General features: G+C 38.7%; 1 protein-coding gene across 2 annotated transcripts in view; it reads left to right on the top strand.

The window, feature by feature from the left end:
* Window positions 1-4,870: 4,870 nt before the first annotated feature.
* The window catches only part of GLRA3 (glycine receptor alpha 3), an 88,972-nt gene continuing 75,775 nt past the window's right edge, over window positions 4,871-18,067 (top strand). For both annotated transcript variants that reach the window (XM_075751927.1, XM_075751926.1), the window contains exon 1: window positions 4,871-5,381. In XM_075751927.1, the coding sequence (XP_075608042.1) occupies window positions 5,263-5,381 (119 nt within the window). In that variant the 5' untranslated portion in view covers window positions 4,871-5,262. The remainder of the gene's footprint in view (window positions 5,382-18,067) is intronic.

Genomic DNA, 18,067 nt, shown 5'->3' with positions numbered 1-18,067 from the left:
CCTGTTATTTACTGGACCATGGAGTTTTTCACTGAAGTTTCCAATCTGTTCTCCCCGTATCGATGTATTTTCCAAATTCTGCTGTATATACACCTGATATGTACATATGTTATGTTATTACTCTGAAATATACCACTCTTATTAATATTGGATGAGCTCTAGTGCTGAGAGTAAAATATAGACCACCTATCTGTATTAATTTCCACTAGTACTATAACCCACTCCCCTAGAGATTAGCTCCCCATATAGTTTAGCACAGATCTAAAGAACATGATGGATGGAAGAACATCAGTTGCCAGTGGGTTTGGGGAACTCCATCTGAATTAAGAGAATTAAGACTTAAGATAGAAGGTGCTTGAGAAGAAAAATTATCTGAAGAAAAATGCATGCAATCTGTTGGTCATATCTCAGTTTGTTAAAAGACATAATTTAATTAACCATGAAGTAGAAACAATTCCTTTGTATGCATCCAGAAATTAAATGCAACAGCCAACAGTTAAGCAAACCAGACAAAAAGTCTATTTATTTTAGTTACCCCAATACTTGCTTTTAACATAATACATTTTGAAGAATGTTATCTTACAGCCTTGCAGTGAGCACCTATACTTTTTATGCAAAAACTGGCAAATGGTCTTATACAGACTCCCCATTTTATTTTCAGAGACTGAAATACATAGTTAAGCTTTTTGTTGCTTATTGAGGTATACTGCATGACTACATTTTTCTTTTCAGTGACTTTGCTCCCATATTTTAAAGTTGGCCTTTCTATTTTAGGATTGAGTTTATAAAAAAAAAAATCTATTCTTTTTGTAGTTTTCTGTTTAGTAATAGGTCAAAGCCTCTGGGGTTTTGCACTTGAATGAATTACATCCTAGGGAATCCTGCATACTGAGAAAGCCAGATTAATTAACATAATCAAACATGTCTCAGTAAAATCAGGATCTAAAACTACAGTGATGTCATATCCCATCACAACACCCTCTTAAAATGCTGGAATGTTTAAACTGGCAATAATACAAGTGTGGTAAAGACTACATACGTGAGATCTTTATTCCTTACCATTATGCTACATGCGGTTTTCAACCCCGTCATCTTGGAAGCCAATCTAATGTTTGTAAGGTCAATTTATTGCTTTTCCAAGAAAGTAAATAACATCATGAAAGTGTCTAAAGATGCCTCTAAACCTTCCTATTTTTTACAAGCTAAACTGCTTGAATCTTAGTATTCCAATTTGTAATGTTCTTGTAGCTCTTTTCAGAAACCTTTCAAATTTGTCAGCAGCCTTCTTACAGAATGATTATTTAAACAAATTGAACCATAATGTTCCAGGATTGGGCACACTAAAATGACAATAACAACTTCTCACGATTACCACTATGATTAGTTTGTCTTCCTATTCCACAAGCACTCTGTCGCACCAAAAAGTACGTTCAGTAATCCTTTGATCCATATCTGCACATTGGCTTCTCTGTATGAATACTGTTGAGTCGGTTCATGATCTTGCATTCAGTCGTATAAATTGTGAGTTATTGAAGTGAGCTACTCTATAAAACTGACCGATGCTTATCCCTTGCTGAGTGCAAATACACAAAGTTTTTCAAGTATCCCCATTTTTGGGACCAAAAAAAAAGTAATCTACTGTTATGATCCACATTAAGATCATCTCCTTCCAGTAACCTCAAAGCATTTTTGATTCTCAGGCTACTCCTGGTGAATATCTCTCAAGCTCATACATACAAGTGGTTTACTTTCAAATATACCTAAATACTGGTTGGACCAGAGAAAGAGTAGCTATACAGCCTGCTGGTTATGAGGAGAATTAGAGATTTTAGAGATTGGCATTAACATATTTTGGTGAAAACTTTCCATTTCAAAATACTAGTGTTTTCCATTTGTGAAGAATATGCTTCAAGTAACCTAGAATATTGCTGAAACTAAATTATACAGCTCAGCTTTGTACACATATGGTATACATGTACCAGCTATCATGTTCTGAATGATGAGTAATATTTTATGACATTGTTATCCAGGTAGATGAGGCATATATAAATGAACAACATTAATATTTGAGACAGATTCATACCACAAGTACCAAGTATCAAGCGATACCATAAAGATGTTCTAAATATTGGACATAGCCATGCGTTCAGCATTGTATAACAACAGTAGGTAAGTCTACCAGTGGTGATATGGAAAGAATAAAATGATGGTAATTAAAACAATAGTGAATTAAAACACTTTAAAAAAATTAAGGAATATTTTATCAAAGCTTGTGATTAAAAACTAATTATGCTTGTACGCTTCTAATCTCATTGAAGTCAATAGTATGTGCTTGAGTGTTTTGTTGAACTGGAACTTTTCATAAATCGAGGCAAGTTGTTTGAATCCACTCAGAAAAGAGCATTTTAATATTCAACACTACCCAAATGAAAATTTTCAAAGGCTTGAAAACAACATTCATATTTAGCAGAACAAAATGTTGCAACAGCAAAACTGCTACGTAAAGCACAAGCAAGTGTACGTTTTTCCCACCGGCATTTTGAGAAGTTTGAACTCTGCATATCTAAAGTATAGCCTATATTTATAATTAACAGAACTGTTCTGATTGGAAAACTGGAGAGTTTGTGCTGGTAGTTTTAACTAATAGCATCATAAGAAAAATGCACTTTCCTCAGTGCAAATAAATGACATGTTAGACCAAATCACTGTTGAAGTACATAAGCACAAAGATAAACAATGCCTGGAGAAGCAGCGTCACTAAATACTTATTTTAAGGGGAAAGATAAGAATCAGCTGTTCTGAATATAGAAAGGAAGTACTCTACACTGATTCTGTAGAACACCTCCATTGACAGACCGTCCTTGAACAAATACAGGGATTCTTTAGTTTGTTTGCTATTATGTTTTCAGTTAAGGGTTTAAATTAGCTTCTTTTCATGATCATTGTTCCCACTCAGGGCGAGGGAAGAAAGAGAATAAAAAGATAAACTTTTCGCAAAGTGGACCTAGAAACTTAGAGTACTGAATACAAAGAGTCCCTGAATTGATGTAACCGCTACTAATAAAAAAAAAGTTCAGGGAAGGAAGAAAAAAAAAAGTTAGTGATATTCTAGTATATTCTTCAGCCATAGACTTGACAGGTATCAAAAAAGAAATCCAAACTGGATCTAAAATGTGTGGTGAGCATTATTATCTAGAGGAACAACCTTGAAGAAGAGCTAAAATAAGAATAAGGATATGGCAAAGGTGGAAAACATGAGTTAAGAACTGAGGTGAAAGCTGCATGTGGGATATTTTTGAAACAAAAAAAGACAATATACCTGGAAGAGGAACATATGATTGCCTCTAAAGATTCCTAGTGATATACCCTATTTCTAACACATCCCCTATCCCTGGATATAAGGAATGCATAAAATCCCTGTTTCTTATTTCTTTCCTGCATCTCCTCTACTCAACAAACTTTTAATCTTTTTTCTATTCTGTCTAAAAAGTTGTTCTATATTTCACTCTCTGTCTTTCCATCTTCCTTTTACTGTCCTGAGTTTATTACACTTCCTTCAAATTTCTGTTTCTCTTACTCTGCTTCACGTGCCTAATCTTGCTGAACCTTTGCCTTTTCCCACATCTGCTTCCTTTGTCAGCACTTGAGCTTTCTATAGTTTTTTAGTAGTTTAAGACTCTGGCCTGAGATAATCATGTGGGCTGTGCAACTAGTGGAGCTGCACAAGTAGTGGGGCTGCTGTCTAACACAAATTAGTGGCTATAGGAAAAAGCAAGCCAGAAGATTATACCGGGGTGAACACAGAGAGGGGGATATGCCCAGCCAGATACATTTCACATATGCAGAGATCTGTCCCTGAACTGCTCCCAGATTTCTCCTTCCATTGGCTCTCCCAAACATGAGGTAGGTCTTCAAAGGCCATTGCCTTTTAGGCTCACAGAGAGTATCCCTGCTCTACAATCTCAGACATATTTTCCTCTTCTGTCCCTCTCCGAGTACAGCCCTTCCTCACATATCTTTCATTTTACTTCATGCACAAACCATACGGATGCCCACAAGAATTTCGCAAACAATGTTTCTTCGTATCGACTCATAAATCCTTATCCTTTTCTAATGCAAGCAGCTCCTGGCTTGCATGAAATGTTGGTTGGTTTCTCTAACAATATCTGTAGTCATCTCACTGTCCTACTGTCACCTGTACTTGTAAACTCATTCTCAGTTCCTGCCTCTTGTCTTGAATAACTTTCCTGTTTCTCTCTTACAATGTTCTTTCCCTTGTTCCTTCCCATAATCCCTTCCACTCTCCTCCCCAGCCAAACTTTCAAACTCTTTGTATTTCCCTAATAGTCCGCCTTATGCCAATAAATCATCTCTCTTTTCTAAAGAGTGGAATAGAACAGGATATGTATTTCCTGAGTCCATCAGCACTGTACTTTCAAAGAAGAGGCTGAAACACAGAGGTGGGTTTTTTCCCCCCCCGTTTCCTAAGAAGCAGCATACCACCAGCCCTACGGGCGAAGCAGAGTAAATCCCACCGCTCTTTCCCCAATCCTTTCCGAGACCCAAGGTTCAGTGAATTCACCCCAGCTCTGGAACGCCCAGCTGCCCTGGGCAGGCATCGCCCCCGCCGCCCCTCTTCCCGCAGGAGGGAAGGCACTCAGGCAGGGGCTGTTCGGGGCACAACCACCAACCCCGAGCCCCGGCTCAGCCCTCCGCCTCGCCCCCCGCGGGACCATCCCCCCTTCCAGGGGCAGCCCCTCCGGGGCGCCCCCTCGCCGCCGCCGGCCCCGGTCCCGCCCCGCCGGCCACCGCGGCGGCAGCGCGCTCCCGCTACGGGGGGGGGGGGGGGGGGAGGGCGGCCGGGGCCGGCCCCCGCCCTGCCTCCCCGCCCGCCCCGCCGCCGACGGGGCCGCGGCGCCCCCCGCGCCCGGCATGCGGCCGGCGGCGGGGTGCCGGCTGCTGGCAGGAGCCGGGGGCAGGCGGGCGGGGAGGTGGTCTCCCGCCGCCGCCGCGGCTCGGCGCCGCCGCCGCGGCTGGGATTAGGCTCCCGCTCGGCTGCGATGCGGAGCGGCGGGGCCGGCGCGGCGGGGCCCAGCGGGAGGGCGCGGGGCGCCGCCGGGCACTAGGCGGGCGGCGGGCGCGGAGCCGCCGGAGCTCTCCAGGGTGCTGGGGCGCCGCCCGCCCGCCCGCCCGCGGGGAGCCGCGCCGCCGTCCTCGCCCGCCGCGCCGAGCCGAGCCGAGCCCCGCCGCGGAGCCCCGCCGATGCCTCGGACACGACCGCTCCAGGGCTCCGCGGCGCCTCCAAGCAGCATGGCCCGGATTAGGTACCTCCGAGCGGCCGTCTCGGGCTTTTATCTGTGGGAAGCCGCGGTATTGCTCAGGTGAGTTGTTTTCTTGGGGAAGCAAAGGCAGCCCCGCCGGTTTTCTCGGGCGGCTGAAGCGCCTGGGACTCGCGAAAGAGTGGCCGCGGTCACTGCTTTTCTCACCACTAATGCCCGGCTACCTTCGGCAGCCAGACTGCGGGCACGGAAACTAAATGCGTGGGGTCCACACTTCGTGAATGACTTTGTAACATTGCTTTGCCAAGGATTTGATTTTGCATTTTGCAAACCTAAGGCCGGGCATTTCCTTCACCTGTTCAGTTAGGGTTTCCCCTGTTTGATCTGTGTTGTATCACTGTTTTTAGCAGTAAAGGTAACATGAAAATTCTTCAGGTGCAAAGTGTCTATATGTAAAAGTTAGAGAAGATAATCTGAGTTGAAAATATATAGACTTATTTATTACTATCAGTTCTTTCCAGTAAAAGGAAAATCAGGGATCGTGTTAGGTCATAGAATACTTATACAGAAACAGAAAAATGATAGCTGAGTGAACAGAGGATATGGTCTACAGAATTTCCCTCAAGAGGGAAAGCATTTGCCATACCACGGGCAGTCTAGGAGTTGTATTACGAAAGATAGCAACATATCCATAAATCATGACCTGAGTAGAAGACTGAGGTTCATACTGCTTTTTCTACTTTCTGCCCAGCACACTTTTTATAGCTAAAGTAATGGTATGATATCAATGCAAGCATTCTTTTAATATATAGGTCTAAAAGCATGGTGATAGCAGGCTAAAATAAACTTGAATCCTCTGTTTAAAGGCAAGGGGGAAACTCAAAAAGAAAAATGAGACATGTAAGGAAGCGGATTTCAATGTCATCATGTATTCGCTGCTGATGCAGAGTTAACCATGCTTGTTATCAACAAACATTCTAGCTCTGTATCACAATAAACAGACTGTGGCATATAACATGACAATGCCAGACTATTTTAAGAATCACATTGCTACTTGACAAAGATAAAAAAGGAAACTTACATTTGAAAAATGGTTCTCCAGAGAGAGTTTGGGGATTATACATGGAAGGGATTTATAACCACAAAGTTAAAACAGTAGCATGTAGTGCCCCACAATGATGGCACACTTCACAGGTGCTCACAGGTTCCTAGTAAATCTTTCCTTTTTTTAAGTTAGTTTAATGATTGGTTTTGTAACAACATATGTAATGTAAATAGTTTATAATGTGATTTTATTGTAATTGTGCCAAAAGAGATTTTTAAGAAACTGGGTCACATGGTATGGGATTAATTGACACTGGGAGGAAAGCATAAATGCACGTATATTACAGTTCAAATTTTCCAGTTGCATTGAGTATTTAATGTTCAGAGTAGATGACCAAACCCCTGTGTAGTGCAGGCAATACAAGTAGTACTGTGCTATTATTATTCTACTTCAATGTACTTATGGAACTTATTTTTCCTCTGCATATTATTTAAGTGCCATCCTACTGTTGAATGATTTATCCTTTATTTTAATGATATAAAACCACATCTTATGTTCCAAGGGGAAAAAAAAAAAAAAAAAGTTAAAAAATCACTTTTGGAAAGCATACATATACTTTGCATTACATAATTCTGGACTAACATTTAATTGTTTCAAAATGTATACAGGCATCTTATTTTGCATACATTCAAATTATTCTGTTCAATGTATAAATAACTGTTGAATTGCAATAGCTTTCTGCTCTTAAATTGTCATTTCATCACAATGAACATGGTTACTGTGCACAAGGACTATATAGTCTGAGAAAGATTTCAGAAAGCTGCTCAGAATCTACGTATATCTTTGATATATACCTCAACATAGAGACTGCTGGTGACTTTAGCTCTAGCAATAATACCTGAGTCAGTTTGAGGCACACAGGAGTCCTCTCCATGCTTTAAAATGGAAAAAGTGTTTAAAAAAAAAAAAAAAAAAGGTTGAAATATTAAAACTTGTGAAATTCCCAAGCTTTCTGGAGCCATTAATTCTAGTTCTTTTCCAGCTTAAGACTTGTGAAATTTAGAAACATTAGAGCAAAGGCAACAGGGAACAATAAGAAGCTGCTTCCACTCTGTAAAACACACAGACTCCAGCCTTAACACCTGTATAACACCCTCAGTGAGAAGATGGATGTGCTGTGAATTTCTAGGAACAACCAAACATTAAGAGGTCCACTTGCTTAAACATTGTGGAAAAAATAATGTATCTTCTCTTACATCATGCAACATTAAAACTTTTCTGCTCTTCATTAGCAAGCACTTAAGGCTGTGTGAGGACCCTAACAGGAAGAACCTTCAATTCTTGTCCAACAGCCTGGAGGGTGTTTAAAAGTGATTGTTTAAATTATATGCCTGTGAAGATAGACTTTTACTTTTATTTTCAGTACAGATCAAATGAAAACAAAAAAAAGGATTTTTTTTTTTTTCAGTATAAAGTCACAGGCTTGCTGCTTTAATGAGCAGAGTCTCTGGATTGGCATGCTTCACAAGAGGAAACTGCACCTGATTATTATTTTTTTTAATAATAATTTTTCATCCCACTTCTAAAGGCTCTTCAAATTGAAATGACTGAAACAAGATGTATATTGGTCATAGTAGGATCTAATTATTAATTTGATTTCTGAAAGACACCATAGAATAAAATGCTGTTAATAGTCTTTCATAATATTGCACATGTTTGTACTACTATGTCTTCGATTAATAACATACTTTTGGTAATATATTCATAGATTTTAGACATGAAAACAAAGGGTTTAAGCACATCGCACGCTATTATGTTTTCAGTAATATATTTGAAGACTAGGAGAAAAGCTATCATCAGACCCAAAATAAAAAAAATATTATTTATTAATGACTGCCAGGCCAAGCCCCTGTGTGATATTAAGAGGGTAGAGATGTAAAAATGAGGGTAAAAGCTAGGGAAAATAATTTAATGGAGCCTAAAAATTCACTACATAAGAAGGAAAATAAACACGTCTAAGATATGGTTTGAAGTGATAATAATCTCTAAGACAGAGTATTCCTCTATTTTCATTAAAGTAATAGTGTTAACAAAAATTCCTCTGGATTTGCCTAGATTCTACGAGGTCACACTGAAAGCAAAATGGTATTTGTAGAGTCAATATGAAGATCGTGTTTGTGAGTCAATCAGTTTTATGACAGCCCTCGAACCTGCAAGGGCACCAGCACAGCTCTCTTAGAACTGCACTGTCAGGGACTGTCCAGGGACTCTGCTTTCTCCTTATAGAGTATTGTATAGGTATTTTATATGTAGACCTGTGTATGGGGAAAACAGAGGATGAAAAGGTAGGTGGCACTGTGGAAATGCAAAATAGATTCTCCCTATATGATATTTCTTTAGATATCCATATTAGCATAGACCAAGAATCAAGCTACAATTAGGTTATTGCCTCTTGTTCGATTCACTGCCCTGTTGGCCTTATATTGAAGGAAACACTATCACAGAGACAGCCAGCTGCACTTAGAGACCAGATCCTTGTGGGAAAAAGCCCTCCATGCAACTTAGCTCTGGGGCATGTCTGAGCTCACAGTTAACTGATTTTGAAATTATTCTTCCATTGCACTGCAAATTGATTTCAGATTAATAGCTTTAAGAAGCAGAAGTCAATATTCTTTAAGCCAGCATTAGTTCCTCCAAATAATGAAAGAGAAAAAAACCAGCAGCTAAAAAAATACTAAATCGACATATCATTACAAACATCTTTGAAAATAAAGATTTTTCAGATGTTCTGATGAGACTTCAGTAGCTTATTAATATGTTAAGAATTATACCTTCGATACTATTCAAGAAATAAAAGTGTCTGTTAAAATCAGGATGTGAATAAAATAGTGTGTGAAAGAAAATGTAGTAATTCAAGCTGAGAGCACTAAGGCACAGTACCTTTCCTCAGCAGCCCAGACTCAATTTGAAAAGATAGTTTCTGTGGGATAAATCAGTCAATGGACTCCAGGTCCTAATGAAAAACATTTGATATATCTCAGGGAGCTGCAAGGGAAGGGAAGGTGAGCTGGGAGTTCAGATTCACAGCAAAATAGGCAGGAGCAGGGTCCTACCAACAAAGTCTGCAGTCCCATGGAACCTGTGCAGGAGCAGAACAGATCCAGTCCAAATAATAGTTCAGACTGCCAGGCACAGTTGGTAGTGATGAACTAGGTCCAAGGTCAAGCCAAAAAGTCAGGTCAGCAGATCAGGTTGAGGATCAGAACGAGGAAGGTACAAGGCTGGGTGAAGGTGTACTTGCAGAGACCGAGGGCATCTCCCCAGCACTCCTGAGGGAGAAAAAAAAAAAAAAAAGAAAAAGAAAAAAGAAAAAGAAAAAAGAAAAAGAAATAAAGAAGAAGCAAAGAAAGAAAAAATTAAAAAATCAGCTCCTGAGAGAAGAGGGGTGAACCCCTGCTGAGGCTTCTACAGCTTTCTATCAAACAGCTCTGCTTCAAAGCTGGGCTGCTGCATTATCAGAGCTGGCACTGAGCCCGGGTAGCCAAGCCCCTGGGATAAAGGAAATGTGCGCAGGGTCCTTATAAAATGTCAAAGGGAGAGAATCGGGGTTCCCTTGTAGGATGTACCCAGGAGCAGACATTGTGCCTTCCAAAACTCAGACAAAAAGGAAGTGGGGGGGGTTGTGACCAAGAATATGTAATTCAAATTCCCTCATGTTTCAACTATACCAGTGAAAACACTGAAATCCCTTTGAACCAAATATGAGCTTTGTCACAGGTATGAATTTGATCAGAACTTTTACTCTCCATTCTTTATTTCTATAAAAAAATGCATTTTTGTAAGTCACTACCATGTTTATAATTTTGAGAAAGAATTCTGTGTAGATTTTTGAGTTTATAATGTTATAAACTGTGAGAAAATTAAATAACAAAGAAATTTCAATTAAAAACATGATTCGTTCAATTCTTACTGTGTTACTGACATTTTCTTACTTTTCAACCTCTCCTAATTCGTTCCTAGCCAATTGATGCTAACAACAACTGAAAGCAAGTAATATTGTGAGATAAGCGCGGTGCTTCTGTATGATGAAAAATGTAATAGCTCCTCTATCAGATTACTCTTGTCCAGCTATCCTAGGAATCATGACAATTAGAGAAAATGAAAACTTTTATAAGATTAGAGCTTCTTCTTTTAACAGATTTAGAATGCAAGCTTCAAATGACCTTAGTGAGCATTATGTAATAATACCTATAGGGAATGATTCCCGCAAATCAGCTTTTCTCAAGTAATGAACAATGAAGAGCCCTTCTGTATGGTGTTGCATCTTCTCCTTTTTTATTGCTTTTCCTACTGATCTTCATGATGTTTATTGGAAGAATCAGTAAAAGGAGATAGGAACTAAAAAGGAGTATTTTTTCTTTCACTGATATGTAGGCATTGTGAACAGATCAAGCAAAAGGCACTGTTTTGAGGATGAGTATCAACCATCGGCAGAAAGGGAACATCCCAGAGAGCAGGGAAAGACACAGCTAGAAACTATGAGTAACAAGAAGGCAAGAATCTTTGAGACTGTACTTTTTTCTAGCACAGACTATAATCCATTATTTTTTATGGCTTCTGAAGCAAGATGATCCTTCCTGACTGATGTCTTTAGGTGCTGTGTCAATACAAATGCTAAGTAGTGCGAGTGAAAAGAAAGAATGAAGGGGAAAAGTATAAAAATAGACAGCATGTGGTTATAAAAGTATAAAAGACTGCATTTTGTTATTACTCTTCCAGTCAGCTGTCTAATGAATTGCTCCAACATTATTCAACAGCAACCAGGGTAATAATACTTGGTGTACATTGCAGTGGACTTTCTGCATAACGAACACTTTCTATATAATTTCCCTGTACCACATATTATCCTGTTATTCCTCTAGCCCTACCGCAGAACTACAAAATGAGCAGGGACAGAGGGGAGAGTCAGGACTATTCCCAGGTAGGAACTTCCCTAAGGAAGATCAGTCCTCTTCAATCTTGTTATTACCAAAGTTTCTATTTGGTGACGTGGAATATTAGTGAAATGCAGTTTCCAGGGGAAACAGTTTGAGACCACAGAAAATGTAGAAAACTTCCAAGAAGTCTCTTCCAAGCTAATCTTGTGGTCAGGTCACCGATGGGGCTGTTGAGAGTGGAGCTGCACAAGTAGTGGGGATGATGTCTGATACAAATCAATGGCCATAGGAAAAAGCAAGCCAGCAGATTATCCTGAGACTGTTTCAGTGAAACAATCAAGTGAGTAGAAAGCAAACACAGGTCTACTAAATTATCTCAAACTGTGAGGTTGAGTTAATTGCTATTAACCTGTATGTGATTCTTACAGCTAAAACTAATTTAGGAAGGGTATCATAAGCAAAATCAGTACAGCTATGAAATTTAAAAAAGAAAACTAGTTTTTTACTCTTCCTGATTAAAACTCAAGCTGCAGTTACAGCTGCATAACCTTCTGCCTTAAGATTTTGCCCTTTGTTGCATTCCATCTTTGATATAAAATATATATTAAAATATCTTTGATACCAAAATAAATAAAATTGGAATATGCTATCCATATACCCATCTCACCATTGCCCAAGGCTTCACATACTATGTACAGTTTGCACAAGACTCCACTATGTCTAGAATATATCTCCAATTTCTTATAAAATAATTTTTTCTCCCTTTCAAAATTTTGAAAGGTAAAATATGAGCCTAATGTAATCCTAAATAGCATCTCTGAGGATCCACAGGTACCAGAGTATGTAATTTCCAAGATGACTTGGCTGTTTACAAATTTGTATAATTTTTACCAACGATTAACTTTAATTAACTTTAATTTCACAATTAACCACTCAGCAGAAATGCCTAGTAAATACAGTTATACCAGCATGGTTCTTCAGAAGGTTGAGGTTTTTTAACAGTGTTATTTCTTTACATCCAGTGGGTGACTGCAGAGCTTAGGGACTTTTTTTGTGAAAAGTTAGTTTATAATGGTCTGGGATACAGTGGGAGCTGATTATTAAAAAGATCCCGAGTTTTTGTCCTGCTAAGGCTTTTAATTTCATAAAGTTTTCCAAACTGCACTGTCATCTGTTAGCTCCAGTAATGCACAGGAGTGTCCGTTCTCTGGGCATGTGTAGGCTAAGACATATTCATCTGCAGGGACCAACTAAACTTCCAGTTATGTGAGCAACATACCCGCTGCCTAAGGGTGCCCTACTGGATAAATAAAATAAAGGTCACAAACTGGAAACTTGCTGGCAAAAGCAGGGTAAAACTTTTCATTTTTTGAAGGGAAAAATAAAAATTTTGAAATAAATCATTACTAAAGCACTGACTTCACACAGCTAAATTATGGCTAAATACAGTATTCTAAGGTAAATGTTAATTCTGTGCCTAAGCATCTATGTAACACCTCCAAGAAGGGATGCACATGTGAGTGATGTTTTCTGTGATGCTATCGGGTCAGATCATTACCTCTGACTTAGTGGTATTAGAACTAAAATCAAAGTAGGCAGATTTCAGCATCACATCTGGAGTACATCCCATAAAAGATTTTTTTTGAATCGTAGTGGGTTTTGTCGTTGCCTTACCTATCAGAAAGAATGCTTTATGCAATGTTTTGGAGGGTGGGTTGTTTGTGGGGTTTTTTTTTTGGGGGGGGGGGGGGGGAGGAAGCAGATTTATCAGAGTTTGCTTTAACTCTTAATTTGCAAGAATTAAAGTAAAATAAACTATCTTCTGTTTTCCTTCAGTTCTTGCACATCAAAGAGTGTACACTGCAACTTTTTAATGCACAGTCAATATGAAATGCACCCACTTGTGACAGTAGTACATGATTACAAAAAGTACAGTGGAGTACTGGAATTAAAAAAGCTATTTGAAACCAGTTTTCATAGAATCATAGAATGGTTTGGGTTGGAAGGGACCTTAAAGATCATCCACTTCCAACCCGCCTGCTGCGGGCAGGGACACCCTCCACTAGACCACATTGCCCAAAGCCTCATCCAACCTGGTCTTGAACACTTCCAGGGATGGGGCCTCCACAACCTCTCTGGGCAACCTGTCCCAGTACCTCACCACCCTCATAGTGAAGAATTTCTTCCTCATATCTAATCTAAATCTGCCCTTCTTCAGCTTGAACCCATTACCCCTTGTCCTGTCACTACACTCCCTGATAAACAGTCCCTCACCATCTTTCCTGTAGGCCCCTTCAGGTACTGGAAGGCTGCTATAAGGTCTCCCCGGAGCCTTCTCTTCTCCAGGCTGAACAATCCCAACTCTCTCAGCCTGTCCTCACAGGAGAGGTGCTCCAGCCCTCTGATCAGCTTCGTGGCCCTCCTCTGGACTCGCTCCAACAGCTCCATGTCTCTCCTGTACTGGGGCCCCCAGAGCTGTATGCAGTACTCCAGTTTTTCCATATATCCATTAAAATTTTACCTCCAAAATTCCAAAATTCTAACACTGTGCAAATGAACTCTAAGAATATATCTATGTCTTTAACTATTTTTCTTGTTCCTGTACACAGATCTTTGGATGTACGAGTACTCAAATTTTCATCTGTAATCAAAATGTGAGCACAAACGTACTTGTTCAGATTCTCTAGGTAATGGTTAACAGAATGGCCTCTTCTCTCCTTTTTAACAGTGGTGACTCCTTCGGGACATGAAGTGTCTTGCACATAATAAAGAGCAGAACGCATTCGATCATGGTCTTTCCTTCACCCAGCATATTTCCATTTGTTTATACGAAGCTTAGATGACTCAGATGATAATTAAGGGGGTACTGGACACATGGCATAAGCAAGACTACTGTAGCAAAGACAAAGCACGTATCTGACGGCAAGTTTAAACACCGCTTTCTGAGTGTGAAAGAGAATGTGTATATGTGTAGTGGACCAGGATAATTTTAGTGGAAACATGAAAGGCTAGCAGCACTGTTTTTTAACCTTCACACTATTTTCTCTGACTTACTCAGTAAGGAATATGCTTCAGTGCATTTATTAGGAAAACTGGGTTCTGTCATTATGTGGCATGAATCTGCCACTCTCATCATCACCCTGAAGCTCAACCCTGTTTTTCCTTAAAGAAAGTCTCATATTGAATCATTATTGTGTTGATTCTAGGTAGAATTAACAAAAAGGAAAAAAATTACTTAACCCATTTATCTCATGTAAATTAACACAGCTGGCTGAACATCACCATTCCTGTCTCACAGAAAATTCCAAAGCTCTGAAAAGATTTTATTGCTTTTTCAATGCATAAAAGGAATTTTAAGTTGCAGAAAGCAGGAAAAAAATTTGTGGGAGAGATGTTCAGAGAATTTTTTGAAAATTAGAACCCAAGACCCCACCTTCAGTACCCATTGACATTAGAAAACTGATTGTGGCTGCCAGAATAGAAAGGACACTGGACAATACTCCACCCAAGCCTGCCAGCATTTCATTAAAACACCATTGAAACAGATATGGTTCTGCAAAAACCTATTTCAAGAAATCAGTATTTTTCCAACTAGAACTATTTTGTCTTAACTGAAAATTTTTAATCAATTGTAATAACACAGTATCTACACTATAATTAGATGACTAATCAAAATAAACAATTTCATGAGAAATGTTTTGGGAAAGAACTTTGTATAGCACTGAGTTCTATTTACTGATAAGTTTTGACTTGTTTGGGCTGTAGTCCTGCTTGTTGAAATACTTTATTTTAAGGTGAGTGACTCTTCAGGCTATATTCAGCTTTTCTTTAACTGAACTTATATCTCATCCAACTTATTTTGGAGAAAAAGTCTCATCTTCTAAACAGCCATCTGACATGCTCACTGAAAATACACTGTTGTACTGATACAAGCAGAGCTTCCCTAAGGCAAATGGAGTAGTTTTTAATTGAATTGTGCTTCAGTCCTCACAAACCCTGGGGTTTTAATTCAGAGTCAAATTTTTATCTAGTTTTGATAAACCCCAACCATGTCATTCTATTGTAATATTTTCTGTGAAGATTTTTATAAATACAAAAATAATTGTTTGAGAAGAAACATACTGAAGAACCCCAGTTTTCAGATTCAGTTACAGTTTTCAACTCATAAAAGTGGATTTTAAAGCAAAACAAGGCAATTGAAGAACAGAAGACTTATGACATTCTAAATGGTCATTAATTATGATTACAATAAATATCTTTTTTCTACAGATGCACACTTCAGTGGACACTGTTCTTGTTTCTGTTGAGTGAGAGTAGAGCAACCTAGTGGATGTAAAGTAAGCTTATGGGGCAATGCCACAACAATAGTTAGAAATCTAGGCAGTGAATTAGAACTAGAAAACACAGTAATGTGCAGCTCTACAATTTAAAGGACATTTCAGGATGCATTCAAAATACAGGGTCGACCAAGCAGCTATAATTCTGTTTTCAGTATTCACAGGTTGCTCCTAGATTTGGGAAGAGTTTGCCTTGGGAGACAATAGTTTGCAGTTTTTAGCCAGGTGGAAGTCTCATTTTAATTAATTCTCCTTTCAATCTAGAGTTGCCTCATTGACATCAGTTGAATCACTATTCATTATAGTGGTGAAAGACACCAGCCAGTTCCTGCACAAGTTCAGTTGGTTAGAGGAATTATTCATTAATCACAAAAATTAATGTAATTGTTCAGCTCTGACATGCTTTTATAGAAGGATATTTGGTGTTATAAAAGATAATAGTCTGAAATTATTTTACTTGGTCATTTTGCAATCTATTCATTACTCCAATAACTCCTCTCCATTACTCAATGAATAGACTGTCATGACTTAGCCCCAGCCAGCAGCTGAGCACCATGGGGTCAGTCGCTCACTCCGCCCCCTCAGTGGGATGGGGAACAGAATCGGAAGAAAAAGGTAAAATTCTTGGTTTGGGATAGAGACAGTTTAATAGTACACCAAAGGAAGAGGAAAATAACAACAATACTAATAAAAGAATATACAAAGCAGGTGATACACAATGCAATTTGTTCACCGCCTGGAAAACAATGCCCAGCCTGTCCCCAAGCAGCATTCCCTCCTCCCCAACCATCCTCCCCTTTATATGCTGAACATGACATCATATGTTATGGAATATCCCTTTGGCTAGTTTGAGTCACCTGTCCTGGCTGTGTCCCCTCCCAATTCCTTGTGAAAATTGACTCTATCCCTGCAAAAAAACAGACATACACAAATTAGTCTTTATAGTGAGATAGTAATGCAAGTTCAGACTACTATAAATCAGTGATTTACAGTTTCTATTTTCAAAGATATTCCATTCATTTTAGCCAAGTATTACCTGTCTTAAAAAAAACCCCAAACAAACAGTTGAATTTTGGGAAGATCTGACTGTCTTTAAATCAAAGTTAAAGTTGTCAAAAACTCAAGTCATGCAATAGGTCTTTGGAAGAGTGAGAGATTTCAGAATTTGAATATTTGAAACATTCTCTGCTCCTTGTATATCTTTTTGAGTCAGCTTTTCAACATAGGTTGAATATATTAAGAAACAGCAAGAAACTAAGACCTGAGTTTAGAACATACATAAAAATAAGGTATACAACAGGTACAAAAAAACTAGTAAGGAAGTAGGTGCTTCTGGGAAAGCAATGAACAAATTACTCAGATTAGAGTTATAATTCATAAAATGTCTTAAGAAAATTCACATGCTGCATGGCTGAAATCGGCAACAATAAACTTGTCTTAAACAAGAAAGCAAAATTAGGGGGACACCTGTAGTTTATTGAATCCGTATCTTAATTAAGCTAGAAAGCCATGCCCATAGGATTATGAAGAACGCTGACAAATTAGTTTTCTTCCTTTACCCCAAGAGATTTTTATTTTTCCCCAAAGGGGGGGTGTGTGTGTGTGTGTGTATTAAAGCATTGATCTTATGTATACATACGTAGTCAGAAACAAAAACAAGTACATACCAATTTAGCCTCATCTAGAATATAAAGCCCTTTGACCTGTAGAATGGTGATCACGGCAGAATGACTTAATCAGAAGACTTAAAACCCCATTATTCTCTATTTTTTCTCTCTGTTAAGGAAACACTCCACAGCAATCGAAAGCTTTTTTTAAACCATAGTACATAAAGTAAATAAGCTATAAACATATCATTTTACTTCCATGACAAACAGGACTGGAGGAAGACTATAGGGCTGGAGGAATTCTCAACTGTATTAATAAAAGGGAAGAAAATATGACACCATAAAGGTATCGGGAACATCATAACAAAATGCTTGTAAACATTACCTAACCTACAAAGAGCACTAAAATGCAATGTTACTTCAGTCATTGAAACAGAAAAATGGAATTTTTCCAAATCTGAAAGAAACAACATTTTTTAATAGTTGCATTGACATGCAATCACATATATTTTTCATGTAGTGTTAATTTCTAACCACTAAAATAATAAAGAATGGCTAATTAGTGATCTTAAAATGGAAATTTATTTTTTGTTGCACATAGAAATTGTTACTTTGGCTGAAAATGTGTCCTAGTGTAACTCTACTTATCTCTGCAGTATTATATTGAAAAATTAATCTGACCATTTGAACTTATTCAAAATAAGAGGATAACAGGGCAACTAGAAAAATCTAAACTTGTGAAAAATCAATAGAAAATCTAACCTGTCACAGAAAATATTTAAAATTCTCCTGAGGATTTTTCTTAGAAAATACCTCTTTAAAACCTTGCTGATACAATGCTGCTTCTCCTGTTAGTTGAAGT

This window comes from Balearica regulorum, chromosome 4 (genome assembly GCF_011004875.1).
Source record: "Balearica regulorum gibbericeps isolate bBalReg1 chromosome 4, bBalReg1.pri, whole genome shotgun sequence".
NCBI lineage: Eukaryota > Metazoa > Chordata > Aves > Gruiformes > Gruidae > Balearica > Balearica regulorum.
This window is presented reverse-complemented; position numbering and strand designations above follow the sequence as displayed.